The sequence below is a fragment of the Suncus etruscus genome, chromosome 15, assembly GCF_024139225.1.
Source record: "Suncus etruscus isolate mSunEtr1 chromosome 15, mSunEtr1.pri.cur, whole genome shotgun sequence".
NCBI classification, from domain to species: domain Eukaryota; kingdom Metazoa; phylum Chordata; class Mammalia; order Eulipotyphla; family Soricidae; genus Suncus; species Suncus etruscus.
The window spans coordinates 18,440,596-18,455,621 of NC_064862.1; the positions used below are offsets into that span (position 1 = coordinate 18,440,596).

General features: G+C 38.8%; 1 protein-coding gene across 1 annotated transcript in view; it reads left to right on the forward strand.

Annotated features, from left to right (window-relative positions):
- Window positions 1–15,026, forward strand: part of UST (uronyl 2-sulfotransferase) — a 375,708-nt gene that overhangs the window by 223,202 nt on the left and 137,480 nt on the right. The window contains exon 3 of the mRNA XM_049787764.1: window positions 5,287–5,442. Coding sequence (XP_049643721.1) covers window positions 5,287–5,442 — 156 coding nt within the window. The remainder of the gene's footprint in view (window positions 1–5,286; window positions 5,443–15,026) is intronic.

Genomic DNA, 15,026 nt, shown 5'->3' on the forward strand with positions numbered 1-15,026 from the left:
GTTTGTCCTTCTTCTGTCTTACTTCACTCAAAAATTCCAGTATCTTCTAGTTCCAACTTGGTTGCAGCAAATTGCATGATTTTCAGTTTCATAGTATTCCATTGTGTATAAGTACCACATCTTCATAATCCATTCACCTGTCATCTATCATAGTGGTTGATTCTCTATCTTAGCTAATGTGCTCATTGCAGCAATGAATAATCTTGTACATATGTTCTTTTGAACGAATGTTTCTTTAAGTTCAGGGAATAGATACTGAAAAGTGGGATTGCTAGGTCAAATGAAAGATCAGTCACAAGTTTATTGAGAACTCTTCATATTGTTTTCCACATGGGTTAAACCAGACAACATTCTCACCAGCAGTGGATGAGAGTTTCTTCTTCACCACATCCCCAAGAGCATATATTGATCCTACTATTTTTGATACATGGCATTCTCATTGGTGTGAGGTGATATCTCATTGTTACCTTGATTTGGATTCTTTTTTTTTTCCTCAATTTTTTTTATTGTGACTGAAGTTCTTTACACAGAATTATTTATGGTACATAGTGACAATGAATGAAGGGCATTCCCACCACCAATGTTGTCCTCCCTCCACTCCTGTTCTCAGCATGTCTCCCACATATCCCTCCTTTACCCTCCAGAATCCTAGTACAACTGGTCTCCACCTTACAGCTTGTTACAGGTTGGGTATGTATTCTGTTTGGTGTTCCAGTCTGGTCATTTTTTATTTACACTACATGTTCATATGACTGGTCCTGGTATCATTCTTCCCCCCACCAATTTATGAGGCTGAATGATTCAAGTTATGCTATTATGTTGGAGATGAAAAGGTTAAGGAAAAGAGGAGAAAAAATTTGGTATCAACTACTAAAAAAGAAAAAAAAATCACCGAATAATATCCACAAAAGTGAAAAAGAAAGAAAAAAGTGGAAGAAAAAAGAGAAGGAAAATAATATCAAAAAACAAACAAAAATAAAACAAAACAAAACCAGAAAAAGTGCTGCAGTGGCAGGGTTTGGTGTTACCCCACCTTTTTTCCTTTTTTTTTTTTTTTTTTTTTTTGGTATAGGCTCAGTAAGTATTGGGGAAGAAAGGAAATTCCCATGGCCTAAGAGATTCAGGGTTTCTCCACTCTTGAAGCATATTGTCATGGGACCAACCACTGACTCCATACCTTAGTTATAAATGATGGTGAGCACTTTTTCATTTGTCTACTGGCTATCCTCTTGTCTCCCTCTGAAACCTGTCTATTCATTTTCTTTCCCCATTTTAATAGAACTTTTGAGGGGTTTTTTGTTGATCTTTGTTTAGTACTTCAGGTATTCTAATATTAAGCCTTATCTGAAATGCTAAATGTGAATTTTTTCCCATTCAGTTAGCTGTCTTTTAACTTTGGCTCATTTTTCATTTGCCAGGCAGAAACTCTTTAATGATGTAGTAGCTTTGGGGTTTCTTTCTGAAGTGATCAAAACATTTTGATAAATGATGATCATGGCTACAAGCCATAGGAAATGCTAAAATCATTGAATTTTACATATTAAAAAGGTGAAATTTATGGTATATTATCTCAGTTTAAAAATACCATTTTAGATTTGAACTGGCTCTGCTGTGGCTATGAAAAAGTTCCTGCCTGAAAGAGTTTCTGACTACTCAGCAACAGATGGGCCATTATGAACAGGCCCTGCTGCAGCCTTGAAACAATTCCTCCTGAAAGAGTGGCAGCAGAGGTGAGCTGCCACTCCCCATCAAGGGTGGAACCAGAAGAGCCCAGCAGCTGCACTTTGCTTCATGGCCACGTACATCTCCTAGCCAATGAACCCTAAAACAACACATAGAAATCATCACACTACAAGCTTTATAATGGGGAACAGTGTAGGCCTCCAACATGCATAGAGAATGAAGATGGCAGCCCCGATGACTGGAAAAGTGCAAACCACTTTTCTAGCTTCTCAGATAAGGAGTTTAGAGAAGCAATATGGAGGATCTCATAGAACTCAAAGATAGCATCGAATGAGCTGAACAAACCATAAATAAGAATCAAAAGGATATTAAAATAGAAATGAAAAAACTCCAAATTGAAATAACAGGACTGAAAAACTTGGTAGGTGAAATGAAAACCTCCCTGGAAAGCCTCTCCAGTAAGTAAAAGTGGCTGAAGACAGAATCAGTGAGCTGGAAAATGAGATTCATGACAACTCCATACAACAGAAGAGATGGGAAAATAGCCTTAGAGCAAACAATTAAACAATGGAAAAAATCTTCAAAGAATGTTAACAAACAAAAATAGAAGTCTTTGATAAACTCAAAAAAAAAAAAAAAAACAACATAAGAATCATTGGAGTCCCAGAAACCCAGGAAAAAAATTCCCAGGAAGAATCAACAGTCAAGGAAATCATTGCAGAGAAACTCCCAGAGCTAAAGATTGCATACAACCAAATCCTGCATGGCCAAAGAGTAACAGCTAAAAGAGACCTGAAGAAAAGCACCCTCAGACACATTCAAGACAAATGCCACAGATAGGGATATAATACTGAAAGCAGCAAGATCAAAAAGGAAAATCACATTCAACGTAGCATCCTTAAGATTTACAATGGACCTGTCACAAGAAACCCTCAAGGTCAAAAAGCAGTGGTGGGATATAGTGACAAAACTCAATTAAATGAATGCTTTGCCTAGAATACTGCACCCAGCCAGACTTACATTCAGATTTAAAGGAAGCATATATAGCTTCATGGAAAAAAAACAACTCAGAAACTTTACAGACTCAAACCCAGCCTTAAAATAAAAAATGAAATTTCTACTTTAAACAAAACAGACACACCAAACCCCTACCAAAAGATGACACTAAATCTCATGACAATTATCTCTCTCAATGTCAATGGACTAAATGCACCAGTTAAGAGACATAGAGTGGCAAAATGGATCAAAAAATTAAATCCAACATTCTGCTGCCTACAAGCAATGCATCTGAATAATCAGAACAAAGACTCAAAATCTAAGGTTGGAGGACAATCATCCAAGCAATTAACTCCCTTAAAAAAAACCTGGAGAGGCCATATTAATATGAGATGACACAACTTTAGACATAAAAATTATAAAAGACAAATATGGCCATTTTTAATAATCAAGGAATATGTAAAATAGGAAAAAAATCACACTCCTAAACATATACACACCAAATGAGGGACCAGAAAGATATTTAATACAATTGTTAAAAAAATCTGAAAGGATATATCAATAACAACACAATAATAGTGGAAGACCTCAATACCTCCCTGTCACCCTTTCATAGGTCAACCAGGCTGAAACCCAGCAAGAATATACTAGCTCTGAAAAAGAGAAATGGAAGAAAGTGGCCTAATAAATTTATATATGTATGTAGAGAGAACACATGTTGGCCCATAAAACATACCATCATAAACTCAAGAAGATAGAAATTGTACGACTACCTTCTCAGGTCACAATGCACTGAAATTAGAAGTGAAATACAAAGGGACACAGAGAAAAACTTGAACACCTGAAAAATAAACATCACTACTAAATAACCAATGGGTCAGAGATGAAATTAAAGAGGAAATAAAAAAATTTCTGGAAATAAATGTGAATGAATACTCAAAATATGAGAATTTGTGGGACACGGCAAAAGTGGTACTAAGAGGAAAATTTATAGCTTTGCAAGAACACAGCAGGAAAGAAGAAGTGGTGAGGATACAAAGGCCACCCACAGAATGGGAGAAACTATTCACCCAATACCCATCAGATAATGGGCTAATATCTAAGGTATACAAGGTACTGACAGATCTTAATAAGAAAAAATCTAACTCCATCAAAAAATGGTGAGAAGAAATAAACAGACACTTCCTCAAAGAAGAAATACAGATGGCCTTAAGGCATATGAAAAAATGATCCATGATTTGCATCAGGGAGATGCAAATCAAAACAACAATGAGGTACCATCTCATGCCACAGAGACTAGCACACATCACAAAGAACAAGAACCATCAGTGCTGGTGGGGATGTGGGGAGAAAGGAACTCTCATTCCCTACTGGTGGGAATACTATCTAGTACAGTCTTTATGGAAAACAATATCAGATTCCTCAAAAAAAAAAAACCCTGAAATTGTGCTCCCATATTTTCTAGCTATACCACTCCTAGAGATATACCCTTGGAACACAAAAACACAAAACAAAAATGCCTTCTGCACATCTATAATTTTGCAGCACTATTTACAATATTCAGAATCTGGAAACAACCCAGATCCCCGAAAACAGATGAATGGCTTAAAAAACTGTGGTACATATCCACAATGGAATACTATGCAGCTGTCAGGAAAAATGAAGTCATAAAATTTTCCTATACATGGATGAAAATGTAAAATATTATGCTTAGTGAATTGACTCAGAGGGAGATAGACACAGAATAGTCTCATTCATCTGTGGGTTTAAAAAAAATTAAAGCTAGACAACAGAGATGAGGTTTGAAAGGACCAATCTATGAAGCTTACCACAAAGAGTGGTGAGTGCAGTTAGAGAAATAACTACACCAACAACTATCATAACAATGGTAGTGAGTGAGAGAAATAGAATGCCTCCCTCCAAGACAGGCAGGGAGTCAGGCAGGAGGGAGATAGGGGACATTGGTGGTGGGAAGGTTGAACTGGTGAAGGAGTGTATTTTTTATGGATTAAACCCAACCACAAACATGTTTGTAATCATGGTTCCTAAATAAATATTTTTAAAATATCATTTTCCTTGACCACTATAAGTTAATTGTCATAACTAAGCATGATATAGCTTGCCATTTTAATAATATTGATATTAAAACATATATGTGTGTGCATGATTTTTGTTCTTAAGGAAAAACAGTGTAGTTTAATGCTTATTCTCTTGGGAGATGGGTGGGTATTGAGGTAACACCTGTAGCGCTCAAGGGATATTCCTGGCTCTGTGCTCAGGAGTGACTCCTGGATTTTCTCAGGGAAACCATGTACAGTTCTTGTGATCAAACTGGGTCAGCAGCTGGCAAGCCAAATGCTTTAACCCCTTCACTGTCTCTCTGGTCCAGAAATATGATGAATTTCAGGTATCCATGGAGCAATGAATTTAGCAAGTTTCTCAATTCTGTTGCTAAGTTAAATATAAGTGATCACTTTTGTTTTCTCTTCAATCAGATACAGCTTTTCTCATTGAGACTGATACAAAGCATTTGTTGTTCTGAAACTGAGGGAACAATTTTTAAGCACTGAAGCCTACAGCCTCATATTTGCTCTTGTTCTCTCCCAGGTGCTGCCTTTCCCAAGCCAGGTGGTGTATAACAGAGTTGGCAAGTGTGGGAGCCGAACTGTGGTTTTGCTTCTGAGAATCTTATCAGAGAGGCACGGATTTAATTTGGTCACGTCAGACATTCACAACAAAACCAGGCTTACCAAAAATGAACAGGTCAGTTGTCTTTGCTCACATCTGAATTGTGTTCGCCTTCCCTTCAATTGTATTGTTAGTATTCATCCTCCCAGGATCCTCTGCCCAATGAACCAGAGCTGCCATTTTAAATTCTACCTATGCCAATGTGGAAGAAAATTAAATGAAGTTTCCTGGAGAAAGTTTTTAACCCAAGAAGATGCCCTGAGAGGGACTTTCCATTTGTCTTTTCTGAAGACCAATGCAGAACAGTGTTTATGCATCATTGTCTGCTTATAAACCTAACAATGCATACATTTCAAGTGGTCTCATAATTGAGTTATAAATAATGTTGCCATCCTGAGAGCAGCTATAAGAAAATGTTATTCAACTATTTCTTTCTCTGCATTTTCTCATACGTGCCCTCCATCTGTATGATTACAATCAAGAGAAACCTTTTCCGGTCTCGAAACGTGATTTGTTGCTGGTGGAATGATATAACTGACCTTGAGTTTCTAAAATATTTAGTACAGGCAGTGATAGCAAATAAATTTTTCATTTCCAGGCACAAGTCTGCTCTAATATAAATGAACTATGTAAGTAGGCATGTTTTGCTATATTTTGCCAGGAAGCTATAAATAGGGGCTCAACTCTGAATCATATTCAGTGATAAGATCCACAAGTCATCACACAGGTACGTTAATAACGTGAGAAAAGTTAGGCTGAGTGCTCTCATAATATTTCAATCCCATTAGGTTTGGTCTCAAAAAGTTGCTCTCTCTGGGGCCAGAGCAATAGTATAGCAGGTAGCTTGTTTTACTTGCTTGAGGATGACCTATATTCAATCTCTGGTATCCCATATGGCCCCCTGAGCACACCATCAGGAGAGATCACTGAGTACAGAGTCTGGAGTAAGCCTTGAGTGCCAAAGACCTGACCCCAAAGAAAAAATTAACACAAAAATTTTAAAAATTGCTCTCTCCACTTGAATTGTAGGCTGACCTGATTAGTCAAGGTTTTCCAGAAAACAGAATCAGCAGGATGGATATATGTGTGTATGTATATATGTACATATACATATATATTTAAATACACACATTAATAGGTAGAGATAGATGGGAGGATGGAAGAATGGGACAGGGAGGGAATGTAGGTGAGTGAGTGGCTGTCTGTCTGAGATGCATTTATCATGAAAAATGTGCTCACACAATAATGAAAAATTTAATTTTTTAATTTAATTTAAATTTTTAATTTAATGAAAAACAAATTTCACAATCTGCCATTTAAGACCCAGAAAAACTATCTAATTTACCTAGAGAACCAAGGCTTGCAAGCCAGTGAAGCTGATGAAGCCAGTCCTAGTATGGGATTATGGAGGAGCTGAAATTGTCCCAACACATTCAGTAAGTTGGGGGGGAAAGAGATTCCTCCATCCTCTCCATAATATTCTATTTAGGCCACTCAGGGTCCAGACAGAGTGGACAATGGCCCCCTCATGGAGGAGAAAAGTTACTTTACTGACCCTTCCCCCCATTCAGATGCACTCCTCCCCCAAACATACCCATGAATGAAGCTTACCCCAGAATCAGTCAAGTGACTACATCTGGGGGATAGAAAAGGCCCCTGGTTTGTTCTTACACTGGGAATGTAATAACAATGTTTAGGTCTCATCACCTTCTTTCTGGCATCATCCTCACCTTTGAGGCATTTCTGATCTCACAGAGGAATTTCCCATACCTCTTTCTCTTATTTTCTTGGGAGCAGGTGAGCACTATTTTAAGATGGTATCAGAGCCCACACAAAGCAAGATAAAGTATGTTTACTGTCTTTCACGCTCAGATCATCCAGCTTCAAACACTTCTGGAAACTTCCCACAAAAAGGCATCTGAGTCTCCACTCCAAGTAGTCATTACACAACAGCAAAATGTGTATTTGGAGATTCCCTCTGATAGAAATACTCTGCTTGGTGATGTTAAGGTCAGCACAATGTTCTGAACAGCTCACTAGGGGAGTGCCTTTTAATCATCTTACCAGAATAAAGAGCTAATAGGTTGAGATTGGGTATGTCTTTTTCAGTGTCAGAAGAAACTATACTGAAATACCCAATGTTATTTCAAATTTCTTATGACTGAATTTCTCTTATTTAGAAAACGAGATTCAAGTCTGCTTATCATAGTGTACCCAACATTTCCATGTGAGGAAAATAAGCTCATTTCTCAGATAAATCAGTAAACACAGAAACTTCCTTTTAGTAACCCATGCTGAGAAATGTAGGAAAACAACCAGAGATAGGAAGGGTGTCCCTTCCTTAGACACTGCTAGAATTAGGAATACCAGAGAAGAGAGCACATCACATAATATTAAAAATATATCGTGACATTTTGCATAAATTAAAACACTTTTGTGAAGAGGAACAGCTACTAGGAAATAAAATGCAGCTTTAGTTGAGAAGGATTTCGTGAAAGAAAGAAAAAAAAAAGAACAGTGTGTTACTGTGTAGTCGTGGCAATCTAGAAAGGGTTAAAGACAGTGTCTTGGTTTGCCCTCATCTGTTTGGAATGATTGGCTTGTCTGCAAGCCAAGGGAATAGACTAGACAATCTGCTAAGGTTCTTTTCCAGCCCTGTGATTCTGTGATATATTTATACTACTTCTAGCATAATCTGTATATGGTGTAGTGGAGACCTTTTTGATTCCTGTGGTCAGCGTGACCTAGAATAAATTTCATTACTTAGTTATTCCACATTCTTATTCAATTGTAAGGCAAGTTTAAAAAACCCAGATGAAAGGCACAGAGGGGTTGAAGAATCAAATTCATGTTTCTATCTAAAAATAAATGAGAACAACAGTGACTGCCTTTAGATGAAAAGTCTTCACAACAAAAAAAATCAGGTTTGAAGGAGTTGGGAAGTTTAAAGAAATCTTTGCCTGGGCACACACAGCCTGTTTATTAAAGTTTCAAGGTGTGTAAGAGAAGCAGAGACAGACATGTTATTTAAACCTGTTATATTTGAGAAATACTTGGGCTAAAGACCTCTTCTTCTTGGTAATTTATTAATAGAAAAGGGAGCTGGGGATTATGGAGATGAGTTCAGTTTCTAACTCTTGGATTTCAGCTTTCAAGGAAAAGAACTCTGAAAATGTGTTCCCAATAGAAACTTTCTCAGAACGATGAGCAAGCCTGCTTCAGGTGCACTCTATAGTAAACAGGGAATGGGGGCTGGCTCAGAGTTCCAGCCACTACATGGAACTATTTTTTTTATGAGAAAATATAAACTACTGACTTGCAAATGAACTTTGAAAGATTCTCCAGTTAGAGGACTAAAGTTAACTATACTGCTTCATTTATACAGATCCCCAGAAGCTGATATTTCTCACCAGAGACTATATGCACACACACACACACACACACACACTGCATACACACTGCATACACACATAATACTAAATTTTAAACATCTATTTAATGGAACAAGACATTGAAGGACTTATTTAAAGAGGAAAGAGAGCATGAAGGCACCAAATGTTACGATACCTATAAAAATCCTATTACATCTGCCCTTATAGAAATAGAAATACCTTTGGAGCTCATATTTTAAGAACTCTAACTCAACAGAAGAGCATGGACAGCTGCTACTGCCAAATGTTGACACTTTGGGAGGGGGGCAAGTTACACAATCCCTTGATGATGTCATTTCTGTGTGCTTCAAGACCAGATTTCCATTTCTTGGGTATGCTTGAAGCATGCCTTGGAAAGTGGAGACTATGCAATTTGAAAGCAAGGGACTTAATTCCTATAAGACCTGAGTGTGAAAGAACCAAGACTCAGATTGACCATGGCCCATGGCTCTTTTAGAAAATCCTTCTTGTTACAGTAAAGGTCTGAGTGCCAAAAACTAAGAAAAGCCACAGGAATTCCAAGCATTTTCTTTTTATTGGGGAAGAGCAAAATATCTCCAGCATGTAGCACCTGGACCAAAAAGATTATAAAAGTAAATCATAGAAACAACTGATGAATGTAAATGGGAAACAGCACTCACAGCATCTTCATTATTCACTTGGTTATTTTATTGACCTCCCTTGAACTTAAAATTATATCTGTCTATGTGTCTGCTTCCCTGTTTATCGGTGAGAAAATGAAGACAATCATATCTACTGCAGAATAGAAGAAGAATGACTAGTTGTGTATGTTGACTAGAACTTAAGCCTTGCCAAGTTCAAAATCCTAACCACACTGCTCCTGTTCCTAAGGCACTGGTTTCGGGACTTGCTGCCATACAAGATCTAAAGCTGAACCCTTTGAAACAAACAGTCGCAATGCCCCACTGGGCATTCTGAGTTGAGTCTTCAAAAAATGTTTTTTTGGAAATGAAGTGCCCCAAACTGCTTTAATACTAATAGTGCCAAATCCCTTTTTTTCAGACACCACTTATGCAGTTCCAAGTGTGTTCCAGAAAATCCTAGTGTAAGGCACTCGGGAGAAAAAGAGAAAAATAAATCACATTACATAAATTGGGGAAGTACTGATCCACTGATTCACTTGAGAATATATATATATTTTTTAACTAGGAGTGTTTACATTTTTGACTGTAAATTTAAATTTTTTCATTTAAGACAAAAAAATGTTAATCTACCTATGCACAGCTTTATGATTACAGACATGATTGTAGTTGGATTTCAGTCATAAAAAGAACACTGCCTTTCACCAGTGCAACATTCCCATCACCAATGCCCCCTACCTACCTTCCACACTCCACCTGTATTTGAGACAGGCATTCTACTTCTCTCACTCATTACCATTGTCATGATAGTAGCTAACTTTTTTTTCTAACTGCACTCACCACTCTTTGTGGTGAACTTCATATCATGAGCCTCATATCTATTTTGCTAGGCATTATTACGATAATGTTAAAACCAAAATTTTATTTTTTTTAAATAATATATTTAAACACCGTGATTCCAAACATAACTGTAGTTGGGTTTCAGTCATAAAAAGACCCCCCTTCACCAGTGCAACCTTCCCATCATCAAAATTTTAAAGATCTCTTGGGGCCAGAAAGAAAGCATGGAGGTAAGGCTTTTGACTTGCATGTAGAAGGACTGTGGTTCAAGTCCTGGCATCTCATATGGTCCCCTGAACCTGCTAGGAGAGATTTCTGAGCATAGAGCCAGGAGTAACCCCTGAGTGCTGCCGGGTGTGACCCCCCAAAAAAAATTTTTAAAGATCTATATATATATATATACAGGTGGATTTCATTTGCATCCCACAGAGCTAAGATTCTGAGTTTTCAAAAGGCTGGACCAGCTTATGTCGCTGGTCAGGCCTGTCAGCAAAGGCAGCTGATTCTATGACCCTACCCTCCGCTCTGACTCCTTCCTGTCAAATTATCAAAACCTTGACAAATAATCAAAGGGTTGATGGTAAAGGATCCTTTGCCTGTGTCCTCCTGTGCTCTACATTTCTTTAGTCTCTCCATGTGGAGGGGGTTTAGATCACATCTGTAGAGCTTAGGGCCTACTTCAGGCTCTGGGTGATTCACAGAACCATACAGTGCCATGGATCAAACCATGGTCAGCCACATACAAGGCACCAACTTTAACCCCTCTACCATCTCTTCAATCTCTCTTGTTATTATTAGAGAAGTTGCCTTTAGTGATGTTCAGGCCACATTTGGTGGTACTGGGTGGGCAAAGGGGGCAGGCATCCAGGGATCAAATTTATCTTCACACATGCCAGAAATATACTCTATCACTTAAGACACATCCCTGGCCTTGCACTGAACTCTTGTTCAATAGCAGTACTCATTCCTTTGTGATATTTAGACATCCCCTCTCCACTCACCCAATGCAAGTTTCAATAAAGCCAAGTTTTTAAAGCCCTGATCCCCAAGATATATAGGTTTAAGGAAAAGAAATTTCCTATGTGAGGACACATATTCTAATGAAGAATCATGACACTCTATTAGAAAAACTTCCCCTGATTAAAGTGAATTTCCCACCAAGCCCCAAAACTCCCTTTTCCATTAACAAGGCCTGAAACTTCTAAAGAATCCTCCGTGCAGATCTCATAAGTAGTCTCTCTTGGAATCTGGCACAGTCTGGCATCTCCAGAGTCATCCCCTTGCTGGAACCATCTTGGCCAAGTGTCTTTTAGAGTGACCCAGAAAGCCTCCTTACTTTAGAATAGGAGGAAGGTACTCCCTACTCCCAAATGATGTCCAGTTGGCCGGGGAATCAAACTGGCCAGAGTAGTAGTCCTAGTCTACCTCCAAGTTGAGGGGTGAGACCCTTCATACAAAGTCTCATTTTGGCATCTTCTGGACAAAAGCTGGGCCGACTTATAGAAATTCGGGGGACAGAAGAGGATGAAACGAAGGGCAAACAATCTGATCAAAGTATGTTTTCTTCTCTCTACCCAACTGTATCTCTGAGACAAATTCTATTCACTTTTGTTCAGAATCTTTGCCTTGTTCATGCCATGGCGCCCCCTGGTGGAGTTCCTCTTCATTGTGGCCCCCCTGGTGTACTACATGCATATTCTGACCTGTTCGTTATCTGTTGGGCTGGAAGACTTCTGGAGGATCTTAGTCCTGCTGGAGGGACTTAGCCCTAGATGCAAGAGGAATTGAGAGTAATCTGAGCCTACAATTACCTGCCTTGGAGTTCTTCTCTGAGCTAATCCTTATATGGCGTCCCTATCTCTAAAAAACACAGAACCATTTTTTTTAAAGATGTTTTGCACATTTAGAGGACATCATGTTGTTTGTGAGAGACTAAGGAATTCAGACCAATGAAGGGTCAATGCTTGTCACTGCTGATAAACATTCCAGAGTAGACAGGAGCAAAATCTACTTACAGGGCTTTCTACTCTATCAAGTCTGACAGGTAGAAAGCAAAATATTTACCAACTACTCCTGGAAATTCTTTTGTGTAATTAACCCATTTGGTTCCACCATCACCCATTTTTTAAACTTTCTTCCAGACTCATTCTCAGGCTCTGTGACTTAGTTGCTTCCCTTGAACACCTTCCATTTTATTGTTATTTTTTTCTTTTTGAGCATTTTTAAATTCTTCCTGTTCTTGTTCTCCTCTACCCTCCTTTCCACTTAGAACTTTAAAAATCATTCTCTCTGAGCATTTTAAGCTTTTACTTTTTGAGTATTCTGGAATGATTTTCCACCTCTTGTACCTGTCTATTGTTTGACACAGATCCTGAAAAGTCAAATATAATATCCCTTTAAACCCTCCTTATTCTCCAGTGTTATTTTTGTAAATGAACCCTTCCTCTCATCTTGAGAGCTTTTGTGAGGCTAAAAATAAATAAATAAATAAACAAAACAAAATAATAAAAAAAAAAAAAAAACAAAAAAATAAAAAAAACCGCCAACAGGAGAAAACTGCCACTGAGTGATAGAGAGCAAAACTGAGGATGTCAGATAGACTTGAATTTGAATTCTAGTTCCATCTTTTTATTTCAGTTACAGTTTATGCCAATGATGAAGCCTCCCAATGCATGTGGATAACATTATTTTCTCATCTTATGGGTTTGGAAAGGAATAACAGCATGTGTCCAGAGAGTGTCAGATACACAATGTATCCCGGAAATCCTCAGCACACATGGTCCCATCCTGCATGTCAGAATAGTGTAATGATTACTTTCCATGACACTTGAATAACAAGGGTACAGATCTACCCCCAGAAAAATCAGGCATTGAGAGCAGGAACTGACTTTTATGCACTGTGCATTTCCTGATCCCCATGCAAGTCTTACCAAAGGGCAATCTGTGTTCCATAAGCAGCTATGGGGATATGATCTAGGTAGGGGCCAGGCTCTCTCTGTACTCAGGTTTCTCCTCTGCTGTATGCCCCATCCCCATGAAAGGCCACCACTATGTGTGCACAATGCAGCCAGGCACAGAAGCAAGTCCCCATCTACTCCTTCTCTTCTCTACTGGCAGCCTAGGACCCAGCAAGCTCTTCCATCAGACTACTCCATCCTCTTCATTTTGTGATTCTCAAATGTTTTAGCCTTCAGATCTCCCCCAAGAGCTTGTTAAATCACAGAGGAAGGGGCCTTGGAGTCTCTTCTAACTTCAGGTCTCTAGTGGGTCTGAACATACTATTCAGCCTGTTTCTCCTTGCTACTCTACACACCCTGCTGAGTGACTTAGCTCTTGCCCTTCTCATTTCCTGCTGGATTTCTGTCTTCCTAGCCAAGCTTTGTCTCTAATTCCTACCAGTTTTCTTCATTTTTCACTTTATCTTTTGATTTTCAAAACAAACAGACAAACAAAAAGCCAGAGGATTAAGGCACTTGCCTTACACCCCAGGGATACTCATTCAATTCCCAAAGCACCAGGGACCACTCCTGAGTCCAAAGCCAGAAATGTCCCCTGAGCACTACCCACCTGCCCCCCAAATCATTCTAGCTATAGATTTTGCATTTTTAAATATAAAAATCTGTATATGACTGCTTTGTAGTCATACCTACTTCCTTGTTGAGTCCATTCCTGATCCTCTGTCTACTGAATATCTGCCTGTTTTGTTTTTAATCTGGAGCACCCATGATTTAGAATACCGCTATTGAGAGGGTTTCATGAATACAGTGTTCCCATACCACACCTTCTACCAAAGTGTTCATTTTCTTCCACCATTGCCCCAACATTTCCTTCTGCCCCCTTCTGTGCACCATGCCCTTGGTAAATCTATTTCTCAACAGAAACAGCTTTTGGATCCTGCCTTTGAGCAGTTGTTATATCTTTACTATTTTTTTTTTATATCCACATATGACCGAGATCATGCTATCTGTCCCTTTCCTTCTGACTAACTTCTCTCAGCAGAGTGCTCTCCCGATCCATCCACATTGTGACAAATTTCATATCATTTTTGATTATAGCCCAGTAGTATTCCATTGTGTAATATATGCCATAGTTACTATATCTAGTCACTTATCTAGTTCTTAGACATTTGGGTTGTTTCTGGGCTTTGACTCTTATCAATAGTGCTACAGGAACATAGTTCTGGCTGCTTGAATTGAACATTATTCCATCTCCATTTATTATATGTTTTGTTTGTTCTCTGCATATGCTACTCACACTGTCTGCAATGCTGACTTTGTACACCCTTACACACTGCTCAGAAGCATTGCTTCTCCATGCACAGGCCATGAGATGTGCCTCATTGCTGTTCCTTATCACAGGAGGGTGCCTGCCTACTAGCCCAGCTCATCTATAAGACTGGACTTCCTGAGACCAAGCACTCAATCATTTCCGGTATAATTGCATCCCAAGCAGAAACTTGTCTGACATGGAGTTGAAGATCAATGCATGCTGCCTGGAAGGAGAGTAGTTGCAAGAGCCTGTCAGAAGGAACTTGGTTAGATGCAGAGAGGGCCAGACTTGGATATGAATTTCAGAAGAAGTTGGAGCCAAAATTTGGACCTGGTGTGAGGAAAGAAAGAGTCAGGTCTATAATGTCTAGCCATGGGAAACTACATTCAGAGGAGTCACTGAAGGTAGAACACAACTCAGTAAGGGTTGCAGAGTACCAGCACCGGAAGACCCTCCAGAGATGGACAGAGCTACATAAGTGAAGTCAGTCAAGGAACAAGAGGATGATTTAAGCCAT